Source organism: Mauremys mutica, chromosome 4 (assembly GCF_020497125.1).
Source record: "Mauremys mutica isolate MM-2020 ecotype Southern chromosome 4, ASM2049712v1, whole genome shotgun sequence".
In the NCBI taxonomy this organism is placed as follows: Eukaryota; Metazoa; Chordata; order Testudines; family Geoemydidae; genus Mauremys; species Mauremys mutica.
In genome coordinates, this window is record NC_059075.1 from 19,886,571 (window position 1) to 19,899,649 (window position 13,079).

At 38.8% G+C, this 13,079-nt stretch overlaps 1 protein-coding gene across 2 annotated transcripts in view; it reads right to left on the reverse strand.

The window, feature by feature from the left end:
- Window positions 1-13,079, reverse strand: part of ASPG (asparaginase) — a 74,597-nt gene that overhangs the window by 25,789 nt on the left and 35,729 nt on the right. For both annotated transcript variants that reach the window (XM_045017052.1, XM_045017051.1), the window contains exons 8-10: window positions 9,495-9,680; window positions 5,186-5,299; window positions 1,155-1,274 (exon numbers count right to left, since the gene is read on the reverse strand). In XM_045017052.1, the coding sequence (XP_044872987.1) occupies window positions 1,155-1,274; window positions 5,186-5,299; window positions 9,495-9,680 (420 nt within the window). The remainder of the gene's footprint in view (window positions 1-1,154; window positions 1,275-5,185; window positions 5,300-9,494; window positions 9,681-13,079) is intronic.

The window sequence follows — 13,079 nt, forward strand, 5'->3', positions numbered from 1 at the left end:
TTGCTTTGTACCCTTCCTTAGACCTGATCCACGCAGTTTTTGTACCAAATTAGTTATTTTGAGTAGTTGTGTGATTTATTTTTTTTTAAACAAAATAGTTAAGTTTGTACAACCCCCTACCATAGACAGTTATAAGCTATACCACTATAAGGCACCTTTATACTGGTATAATTGTGTCCACAATAGAGGTTTGTACTGATTTAACTATATAGTTTCTAAATGATAAAGTTAAAGCAGTACAAAAACTGTATTTACACAAGCCCTGGTCTTATTTGGGGTCATTCCAAGCCTCCCCAATGGGTCATTAGCGAGATCTTGTCTCATAAAGCATGATAAAGAGCTTAGTGACCCACAATTCAAAGAACAGCAGCAACAAGTTCTGCTGACACTAATAGAATGACCCCAGAAAATCTGGAACACGCTGTCTGTCCTATAAGTGGGGGGTTATTTTTGTTTATTTTGTTCGTTCTGTCTCAACCACAGAATGATCCCAATTCCATGAGTTCAATGAGCAGGAGACCGTGTAACCTTCTAAACGTAGTCTTCAACTTCTTTTATGTTTAACTCACCCTCTTTTTCCTTCTCTCCTACCCCCATGCACTCTAGAGTAGGTATTCAATTAAACCTTCCCGGAAAACAAGCCAAGAGAAGACCATAATAATTATGTCTTGCAATGTTTTCCATAGAACATTTGTTGTGCAATCAACAGAGACTAATATTGACTCCACATTAACAGCTACATGCAGAATGCCTCTCATTGTACTAGTCATTTATAATTTTGTTTATTACAGTATTTTCCCTCTATGCTTCAATTGTTCCATATTGTCAAAATATGTAGAAAATTCAAAATAATTTAGTATTTTCTTTCACACCATAAGTACCATGCGTGACAATGACCCATGTACTATTTGTGATAGCATAGATCATCAGTGAACCAAGAAGTAATCAAGAGAATTTTACAGACATAGAAAAGAAATTCAAGGTTTAACTTATTGTTGTACCAAATGCCCCCTATGGCCTGGTTAGCTGGGACACTTAGCAAGGAAATCTGTGTTTCGTTTTCAACGTTGCACTGTATTTCACCTCTAAGATATACTTGTTTAAGTTAATTTTCTGCTGTACATGAGTTCACTTTAAATATTTAAAGTAGGTACCTCCTTGCAGCTGACACTTAGAGATTTGGCAATAACTTGAATAAACTTGCTATCTGTAAGAGATATCTTGGCTCCTGTGGGTACTACAGTCATTTCTCCTCTCAGATTCTCACTCAGCATCTGAAAAATGGGCACACAAACAAATCATTGTAAAAAGCAAGAGAAAAAAGGGTTGATGCTGTTAATTTTTATTAGTCTAACCTAGAAAGTTACAGAAAATGCAAATGAGTGCAATTTACTGTAAAAATTACTCTTGCCCCATAGAATAAGAACACAATTGAAATTACTTAAAAATTTCTATAAGTTATTATTTATTTGCTTTGCACAGTGGAAGTGGCACTGGAAAAGACACAAAGGTAAAAACAGTTATCATTCCAAAAAGATAGAGAAATGTCAGAACATACTTGAAAATCCAGAAGGCGGAGCAAGTTGTTTGGGGGTGTGGGTGTGTGCGAGAACAGTTTGGTTTAAGTAGTCAAGATTTCCCAGCATGTTAAGTAGCATTAAAACACTGAATGAGAAAATAAAACTAGGAGATCAGTGGTGACTTTAGGAAAAGCACTGGGCCTTCTGAGATACTGCCTTTGTCCAGTGTTTTAGAGAAACGAAGCAAGGCAATGTTTAACTCGTATGCCTTGCACTGACTACATACTTTCGGGGAAGGGATAGCTCAGTGGTTTGAGCACTGGCCTGCTAAACCCAGGGTTGTGAGTTCAATCCTTGAGGTGGCCACTTAGGGATCTAGGGCAAAATCAGGACTTGGTCCTGCTAGTGAAGGCAGGGGGCTGGACTCAATGACCCATCAGGGTCCCTTCCAGTTCTATGAGATGATGATAATAATATATGGAGATATACCTATTGCTCAGTCAAAAGCCCAATGATGTCAATGGAAAGGTTCATAGCAATTTTAATAGGCTTTGAATCAGGCCCTTTGGCCCTGATTCTGTAAACCCTTAGGCACATGCTTAACTTTGATTTCAGTGTTTCAACATTAAACATGTATTTAGTATTTGCAGGATGAGGTCCTTAGCACTAACCAGGATCAAGCACCAATGAGAGACTCCCTGCTCAGAAGCATCCTCTGAAACAAGACTGGAGAAGAACAGAGACATAGATGCTGAAACTAGGGGTTCTGCTGCACCCCCTGGCTTGAAGTGGACTCCATTATACACAGGGTTTACAGAATGCTTCAATGGCTCTCAGCACGCCCACGATACAAATTGTTCCAGCACCCGTAAATAGAGACACTCTTAAACCTAGAAATAAGATTCCATAAAAGCTGGAGGAAAGAGGGAACAAATCTGAACATCATGAATATTAACAAATCCACTGGTTTCTCCAACTTTGATAATTTTATATTCTGGCTTTCTCTCGTCAAGATGCCGCCACAACTAACAGTAAGTTGCCTCAATTACCTTGCACGGTGACCGGTTTCAGAGTGGTAGCAGTGTTAGTCTGTATCGGCAAAAAGAATGAGTAGTACTTGTGGCACCTTAGAGACTAACAAATTTATTTGGCCATAAGTTTTCATGGGCTAAAGCCCACTTCATCAGATGCATGCAGTGGAAAATACAGTAGGAAGATATATATATAGATAGATAGATAGATAGATATATAAATAGAGAGAGAGAGATACACACACACACACATATATATATATATATATACACACACACACACACAGAGAACATGAAAAATGGGTGTTGCCATACCAACTCTAATGAGACTAATCAATTAAAGTGGGCTATTACCAGCAGGAGAAAAAAAACTTTTGTAGTGATAATCAGGATGGGCCATTTCAAACAGTTGACAACTCCCAGTCCTTATTCAAGCCTAATTTAATGGTGTCCAGTTTGCAAATTAATTCCAGTTCTGCAGTTTCTCCAATGGATGGGTCATTACACAAAGTAAAAACTATTTCCCCATGACAATTTTCCCCCTACTGTTACTCGCACCTTCTTGCATGCATCTGATGAAGTGGGCTTTAGCCCACGAAAGCTTATGCCCAAATAAATTTGTTAGTCTCGAAGGTGTCACAAGTACTCCTCGTTCTTTTTGTCTCAGTTAGAATTTTAAGAAGCAGGACTGTGCAAGTTTGCAAGAAAGCAAGGTGTGATGTGGGAAGAAAGAGTGCCCCAGATATACCTGTGTCTAGGCATGCCCTTTATTAAAAAAAAAACACTCCTAAACACTTACAATATTGTAACTGTCTGCTGGAAGAGTCCCATTACATGTATATTAGTGGAAGTTATGTACTGATTGGGTGCATGGAAATTTCCAGATCTGACAGGCTGACATAATTCAGATTGGTCCACCTGCTAAAATACACTATTGAAGAGCTTTCATTAAAAAATTACGTTTTTAAAAAAGGCAAAGTAGAAATTATACATTCATTGCTGTGGGGTCACATATGGACTACCACTGCTTCTTGGGCAGTGCTATACCTATAAGCCATGTTCTCTACTACACCCTTTGTTGAATGTGTTCCTGCATAAAGTATGTTGTGCACAGTTGCTCCTCCCACAGCAAAGAGACCTCCTCCTTTCCAGGACACAGATTTTGTTAAGTTACACACACAGAAAATGTTTAAAATATAAGAAATTACTAAATTAGATAGAGGTAAGAAAAAGACAAGGTTGATAGTTATAAAAATATTAAAATTTCATATTCAGACAGCTAGTAAATCTCTTACAAAGTTTATTAGACTATTTAAATTTAAAGCTGGAAAGAAAGGAAAAGCCACCACCCTCCATCTCCATAGATAAATATTCTATAGGATTTGCTTTTTTTACAGCCATTATTTGAAGGTGTTGACTTGGAAATAGATTTTTTTTCACTACTGATCAGGTTGTTTGTTTTTTTACCTAGCACATCCAATGGAGGGGGAAATCATTAGTTTGATAGGTTAAATCTAGTGAATGACTCATGTTGATAATCATCCAAAAATCAGGATAACAACTTTACTCCATCAGGACTATGACTTTACTGCATATAAAAACAAGTTTTAGTGTATACGTGTGCTAGCATTCCACCACCGAAAAGAGAATGTTTAACAGAGGGCTATATATTTGTATGTGTTGTATTAACTCTATCTATTTCCCAACACCTAAGACATTAATTAACCAAAACAAATCTGTCATTAACAAGTAATTATAAATATATAGCAAATTAATAAACACTTGAAAGTCAGGGACGCAGAGAAATGGTCTGTGTTTAAAGCACATACTCATTTCAAATCTTTTCATCTTAACAAAATTACATCTAACATTGACACTCAAGACTCACAGACTTCAAATAAAGTGACAAGAATAATAAGATGCACCAGTTACTACATGAAGACTTAAATATAAACCCTGGGTGAAATCCAGGCTCCACTTAAATCAGTGACAAAATTTTCATTGACTTCAATGGAGCCAAGATTTCACCTCAGTTCTGTTTCAGTTTGCACATTATTTATTTGGAGTCTGTGCTGAAGCCAGGGGCGGCTCTAGGAATTTTGCCGCCCCAAGCACGGAAGGCAGGCTGCCTTCCGCGGCTTGCCTGCGGACGGTCCGCCGAAGCCCTGCGGGACCAGCGGACCCTCTGCAGGCAAGCTGCTGAGGGCAGCCTGCCTGCCGCCCTCGCGGCGCCGGCAGAGTGCCCCCCGCGGCTTGCCGCCCCAAGCACACGCTTGGCGTGCTGGGGCCTGGAGCCGCCCCTGGCTGAAGCTGCAGGACAGATCCACTGCTGAATTTAAAAGCAGAAGTTTTAAATATCGGTGCTGGTTTTCAACTTACCTCTATGCAGAGGTCTAAGGATTTTCTTCCCCCCTCAAATCTACCTATTTTCATAGTTCTATAACAACATTATTTTGCATAAAGTAAGAGGGTGTGAGGTATTCACATTAGATAGTGGAAGCGAATGCTCATAAATTAACAGAAAAGGTCAAATAATTTTACTTGACAGAAGTCAGTGTAGTAAATATTAAAAAAAATAGATTTTGAAAACCAACCACTATTAAAAGTCTACTAAACTAACAGTGAAATATTTACCTCTTTCTTCTCCTCCCAGCTAAGATGGCTTTTGCTCAGTGTGTATGAGAGTTTAGCTAGGGCTGCTTCTGGTGTCATATCACCTCCTGGAATTACTCCTACAGCAGTGAGAGTCTGTGAATGAAAAGTATCAGAGAGGTAGCCGTGTTAGTCTGGATCTGTAAAAGCAGCAAAGAGTCCTGTGGCACATTATAGACTAACAGACGTATTGGAGCATGAGCTTTCGTGGGTGAATACCCACTTCGTCGGATGCATATATCCAATACGTCTGTCTATAAGATGCCACAGGACTTTGTGAATGAAAAGAAACTTTGACTTAAGTAGCATAGTATTCAGAAACACTGCTATACAATATTGATGCATATGGGATTACGAGAGACCCAGAATGACCATTTTTTTATCCTAAAAGGAAAAGGTTATGGGTGTGTATTAACTACATAAAGAGTTGTTAGGTTAGCCCTTATTATAAAGCTGCAGTTACTAGCTTTTAAAATCAGTGTTTTTTTTAAATTGCCAAATATGTTGTTTTCCCACAAACATATTGACCAATTTATTATGGGGTATTACCCTGGATGAATTCCAGTACTGCAGTGTGCTCCAATATGGGTGTTGTCAGACCATTCTAAGCTGCATTACCTGTGTATGATTTAGGATATGAGACTAGACTGCATAATTACAGTTCTGGCAAAAACCAAATAGTGCAATTAACTAATGACTGAACCAATGCAAAAACAGAACCAAATTGACTTATCTTCAGTATGTACATTTCCAGAGCATACCGACCATGGAGTGAAGACAAAGGAGGTTTCCTTAAGATCTTCATGTACCATTTAAAACTTCCTTCTGTGCTGTAAAGTTACACAGTGTTTTCAGCCAAAGAACAGCTAAGGCTTTTTCAGGGGCCTTGATAAGAAGGGAAGTGATTTCCCCCACTTCCTATCACCACATAGATCCCTCAATTATAATCTGTGCTGGGGAGGTGGATCAGAGCGCAGATATTCAGTTACCGTAATTAAAAGAGTTTGAGATGAACCATGATTATTTAATCACTAAATCACCTGACTAGCTAAAATATGTACAGATGACAGGATAAAGCCACATGTAGTAAAGGTAACATGTTATTACCAGCTACACAAAATGTTATTTACTTTTTTTAAAATATAAAAAATTTAATACAATGTTTTTTAAACAAACTAATATTAAAGTAAATTTCCAGAACTCAGCCAACATGTTTCCTCCACAGAGCTGTTACTCTTGAAAAGGGAAGGGCAGTGAAAAACCACCATTAAATAAATTCTGTAGAATTCAGCCAGAAGACACCATGGCTCTGTCCACATTGGCAATGTTCTCCTGTACAGATACCAATATAAATAGGGTTTAGCCTCCATCAGTGGAAGTTGGTGAAGCACATAATACATGCACCACGTTGAAAAGCTGGGGCCCAGGAATTAACAAGTGACTAAATAACCCTGTAAAGGTTTAATAAGATTAAATTAGGAAAGCAGCACTTTGGATCAAACACAAGAAGTCATTTTCAGAGGTGCTTTACTTATGGAGAATTTTTCAGGCAAAATATAGGGAAAAAATTGTTACATTTTTGTTGAAGCAGAATGTCATATAGTAAATTAGATTTTGTTCTCATGAAATTTTGCAGTTTCAGGTATCTTGGGATTATTTAGTGAACAAACTTTACATTGTTTCAATTTTTACATTCAGTTGTTTGTTTATTGCTTTTTTCATTCTCCGTATATTTTGCATTAACCAACATGTATGGGAGCTCCATGATGGTCAAAGTAATACCTCTAAATTCCCCCTTTATGTAAGCCCAAAACTTTATAGCCTACTCAGTAAAAGATCTGACCTTATGTTTCAGAAGGTCTCAAGTTCAAATCTTGTGACGCCTGCTCTTTTGACATTTGTGACAGTCTGTTCCCCTATGTTCACCCCTTTTACAAGACTATGATAAATTTTGTACAAAGTATGCCTTGTGAGGCATTATTTGAAAACTCATAATTTACTAATCATTATTGTCTTGGTAAAATATTTGTGGCAACATCATATGTAAAGTTATAACATTCTACTGTAATGACATTACTGAGACATGTTCTGAGTTTGAAAAAGGAGCCACAAACCAGTTCCTCGGAGACAAAAGGCAAACTGACACGTTAGCCAGATGTCAATGAAATCAAATGAACTATCACCTAGTTAAGTGGCCATTCTTTGGCAGGAAAAAGGATGTGAGCGAGATATTTACATCTTTGCAAAGAAACAGCTGGAGGTTCCCATCCCTACAGACTTTCTGTCTCCCGAACTCCAGTTGGAGATGACTCTCAAAGAAGAGGAAAAGTGTAAGAATGGAGAATAGACACCCCAAGTTATTCCTTCCTTATTTCTCTCTACCCACAGCAGCCACTACACCTGAGCAACAAAGAAACAGCTTTGGACTGAGGGAGAGATCCTGTCTGAAAGTAAAAAGCGGCAAAGAGTCCTGTGGCACCTTATAGACTAACAGAAGTATTGGAGCATGAGCTTTCATGGGTGAATATCCACTTTTTAAGACGAAGTGGGTATTTACCCACAAAAGCTTATGCTCCAATACTTCTGTCAATCTATAAGGTGCCACAGGACTTTTTGCTGCTTTTTACAGATCCAGACTAACACAGCTACCCCTCTGATACTTGTCTGAAAGTAGTTCAGCCAGTAAGACTGCTGACACATGTGGTGAGAGAGGACTTTTGCTTTGATTCACTTATCTTGTTAAGTTAGGTATTAGATGCATTTTATTTCTTTTTCCCTTGTAACCAATTCTGACTTTAATGCCTCATTACTTGTAATCATGTAAAATCTATCTTTCTGTAGTTGTTAAACTTGTTTTATTGTTTTATCTAAACTGGCATGCTTGGATTGAAGTGTTGGGACACTTCATTTGAGATAACAGGATTTAAGCATATCATTTTCTATTAATAAAATTACGGGCTTTATATGAGCTTGTGTTGTCCAGGAGAGGGCTGGGCAGTCCAAGGTGCACATTTCTGGGGACAGTCTGGGACTGGGAGTTTGCTGGTATTGCTCTACAGTGTAATTAAGAGTGCCTGGCTATAGCACTCATGTAGTATAGCTGGGAGTAATTTACATGCTGGAGGCTGTGAGAGAGCAGACTAGGAATGGTTGCTCCCACAGTGAAGCAGTGTAAAAGGCTGGTGTAAAATCCCGTTTGGAGACTTGAGGGGACACAGCTGTTTAACAGTTCAAATTGTACCCTGGGTAATGTCACAATTCACGTTTCCCGTTTTCCTCAGTTATATATTAGGTTATAAGAAAGTTGTTGAAACAAAAAATAAATAAAGCTGCACCAAAATATTTTATGTATAAGAAACAATCTTTCTCCAGTAGGACTGAACGAAGTGATATTTATAAACACAAGGCACACTCTGAAAAGATTAGCCATTGAATGGTCAATGGAGATCTGAAAGCAGGCGTAGGCTAGGGAATAGGAGGAAAGTTAAGCAAGACAAATGAACTTCCCTCCCACAATTCAGAATTCTCACAGAGGTTATGAACACTGGTGGCGTCTGTAAGGCTCATTAGTCCTACCAATATTTTGACTAACCCAAAAGGTTGTGAATTGCAAATAAGGTTAGGAAAACTCTATTAAAATGTGATGAATACCCTGAATACCAAGAGTGTCAGTATTTGCATATCAATTTGCTTTAAAGTAGCCTACACCTGCTTTCAGATCTCCAGAAGTCACAGACTACTGGCCTCCATTGAGAGGGACATCCCAATACATACTATACTGCTGAATTCATTGGCACATTCAGATAGCCTAATGGGAGTCTTGAGGGTCAAGTAAGTGATGATGTTTAGAATATTTCAGAAGTTTGCCACCTTACTGAATGCCCTTATTTTGTAACTATTAAAGTAACTGCAAACCTGAAAAGGTATTACTTGACTTGTTTGCCCTGTGAGCCAGTACCACACTCACTGGAGTTCTTTTGAGACTGACATCAGCAGTATTTTGCAGATGGATGCTGGAGTGTCACACACACAGTAGAAGCCAACAGTCAGTAAATTGGGATCAGATCTAGCTAATTACAAAATTCAGTCTAAAATAAAGGGCTTTTTTTTTAATCTTGTTTGCAGATCAGCTTGAACCACTTAAAAGCTAACTGAATATGGCTGTTTTATAGACAACATCTTCCTGTAGCTAGATGTTTGTTTTCTAGCATATTAAACATACAGCCAATCACGTAAGTGAAATATTTCTTTTACATAATGTTGCAATCAGAAATTGCTGTATTTCTCTCACCTGTCCAGTTGCATAGACTGCAGCAACACTCCCTCGTAAGCACTGGGTACAATTCAGAATCACTACTTTTCGTTCTGTTGCCTTCTTCAGTTCGTCTAGCAAATCTTGTCGATTATTTGGTGCATTACCAGTTCCGTAAGTTTCAAGTACAATGCCCTCCATTGGAGGCTGAAGAAATGCCTTCACCTATTTAAAATAAGGTGTTAAAGTATTACAATGCCATGTCTTTAATGCTATATAATTCGATTAGCAACTCCTTTCTCCCTCATAAATGTTTTTCAAAAGATCTTACAAAAGCAGTGGATGGCACTCACGAGCGAAAAAAAAAAAAGGAATTAAACTTCTTGCTATCATGATTGACAGTATTTATAGAGAGTATCCCCACCGAGGTACCATACAGTAGCACAAACATATTAACCATGTTCAGAGCTTTATATCTGTATATGACTAATCCAATACCAAAATATATGGAAAAACAAATTGGAAGGGAGGGTTCAAGACAAGTTGGTAGATGCTTACAAATATTGCGGCAGTAGTGGCATCTTTGAGGGAAAAAAATGAGTTTAAGTATGCGAAAGGATGGACCAAGATGGACTTCAGTGGGAAACAAGTTCCAAATTTTACATGACATCAGAGCACAAATAAGAATATGGGACCCCTGAAAGGTTACACAGTGTCAGTGTAGACTAAACCTGGAATTAGCCAGGGCCTACACCATTGAGGATATTAAAAACCAACAGCGTCAATTTAAAGTCAATCTACCACAAAACAGGGTCAGTATAAAAAATTTACAGGGTAAACACTTAATGTGAGATGTGAGATGTGAGATGTGTGTGTGTGTGTGTGTGTGTGTGTGTGTGTGTGTGTGTGTGAGAGAGAGAGAGAGAGAGAGAACGAACTCTCTTTGGACCCCTACGCAGGAATTAATTGCAAAAATGAAACCTCATGATTTACATGAGGGCATGTTTTACACTTGTGAGGTTGTCAACTAATAAATAAGGGTGCGGCCTGTACAAATTGCACAACTGGAAAAACTATTTTCATACCGCTTCTGACACATGGCTTTCCAAGGCAAGGGCACTGTCAAAAAGTGATGCCATGATTACTAATAATCACATGGTACTTTGAAACAAGTTCCCTCAATAAGAGATGCATAAAGAAGTGTTTAGTTAAAATGCCATTATGTCTCAAGCAGGAATCAGAGTCTTACAAATGATAAGTCCTTCATCTATACTGGCCATTTGTGGTGATCATTTTTAAAAAATAAGGCTGGGATTTTCAAAAAGAAGGCTATGGGAGTTGGGAAACAACTTCTTTAGATTCCTATGAAAATCTCAAAGGAATAGATTTTAAAATAATGGCAATTTTCTACAGGAAGGGCTGATTAAAATGACCTTAGGGAGAAAAGGATGGCAAGCTATTGTTTAAATACTTTACACAGGCTATTTGCAGTATTGTAGCCATGTTGGTGCCAGGATATTAGAGAGACAAGGTGGGTGAGGGTAATATATTTTACTGGATCAACTTCCGCTAGGGAAAGAGACAAGCTTTCAAGCTCTGTGTGAACTCAAAAGCTTGTTTCTTTCACCAACAGAAGTTGTTCCAATAAAAGCTATTACCCTCACCCATCTTATCTCTCTTACATAAGCTATGCACTTGCATGATGACTGAACACTATTTGATAAATGTAAATGTATTACTTGTAAATGCAGAAATATTCATAAATGAAACACCACATTCACAGAATTCTTACTTGATACATTTGAACCACAATGATAAAATCTACCATGTTTAGTACATATGCCTTCCAAACATTAGAAAACAAAATCATAATGAAGCCTGCAGGAATTAATTTAAATTCAAGAGACGGTTCATGTAATTGAAGAGTCGAGGGGAGGGGAGGGAAGGAGAAGTAGTTTTCTATGGGCCAATTGGTAACCACGCAGCTACTGTATCTCATCAATGTAAGGAGTCATCTAGTGAAATTATTTTAAACAACTTAGATATTTCTTTGTTGATCACATAAACTACTTGCAATACACTACAGTTGCCTATGAGGCTAACTATACAATTGGAGTTTTATTACAAATCTACCACCCGACTACATTTCCATCTGTTCAGATTCACCTAAAAAAAGACTAGTATAATTGAGGAATTTCTGCTTAAACTACTGGATGCAATTTAAGCTGACAATGGCCACGAGAAAGATAACTCAGGTTGGTGGAACATCAAAAACAGACACACTGGCACTTCAATACTGAACTTTGCAACCCCTAACTTTTTGGCACCCTTCTGCCTAGTGGACAGATCAGTAGGTCAAAATACACTATGGAATTTTTAGTATGCAGCCGCAAGATACACACGACCCGTTTGCACACGGCACACCAGAACGCTCATAGATTTACACCTCTGTTTGCCATGCTCTAACTCTCTGTATAGACAAGCCGTACACATTTCATGCAAAGTGAAAGAGCTTCAGAAAGGAGAGACAGTCCTATCCCAAAATACCCTCTGACTAGTGGCTAGTCAGGGTTGCGGCACTCACCTCAAATGTGGAAGACCTGGGTTCAAGACCCTGGTCTAAAATCAAGAGGAGGAGGGATTTGAACTCCTATGCTCCATATCCTGGATGAGTGCTCTAACCACTGGACTATTGAGTATATAAGGCAGGAGGGGGCACCGCTTCAACACATTTTGTGCAATGCCTGATCTGGTAAGGTGCTTTTAGGTGGCCTCTCTATACGCCAACTGGATTTGGCCCCACAAGCGAGATGGGCTGTGGAAATGCCTAGTTTGTGAATCCTGCCAGGGCCTAGGGGTGAGTTAGGCACAAAGCTGCTCAGTGGCATCAGGACTTGGGTAGCTTTATGCATGCCCATCAGCAGACACGTAGGCAGCTAGGGAACTTTAAGGTGGAATCTTAGGTGCCTAGGGACTTTAGGCACCTACAGTGTTCAGTGGACCTGAACGGGGGGTGTGAGTGTCAGTGGCACCTAAATGTTGAACGGAGGCACCTAAAATAGCAGTTAGGAACCTAACTTCCCCTCATGAATCTAGCCCATACCATACCTCAATTCTGCAAAGCAACCTCCTAGAATTGGCCTCTGTGGAGTCCCATTGTTATCAATAGGGCTCCAGGTGTTCACAAGGGTGCAGGGGTTTCACATTAGCACATCACAGAAAAGGATCAGAGCCCTGAATCCTTAAACCAGTTGCAGGAAGAAGCATGAATTGTACAAAAGGGCACAATGTCCTCACTCCATTTCCCCATATTACTACTAGGAATGTTTCCCAACACAATTAGGGTACATTGCTTACGGTAATACTGTTTACCAAAACAATTAAACATCTTAAGAACATAAGAAAGATCATACTGAGTCAGACCAATGGTCCATCCACCCCAGTATCCTGTCTTCTGACAAAAATAATGAGGAGTACTTGTGGCACTTTAGAGACTAACACATTTATTTGGGCATAAGCTTTCGTGGGCTAAAACCCACTTCATCAGATGCGTGGAGTGGAAAATACAGTCAGAAGATATATATACATAGTACCAATTCTAACAAGACAATTCAATTAAAGTGG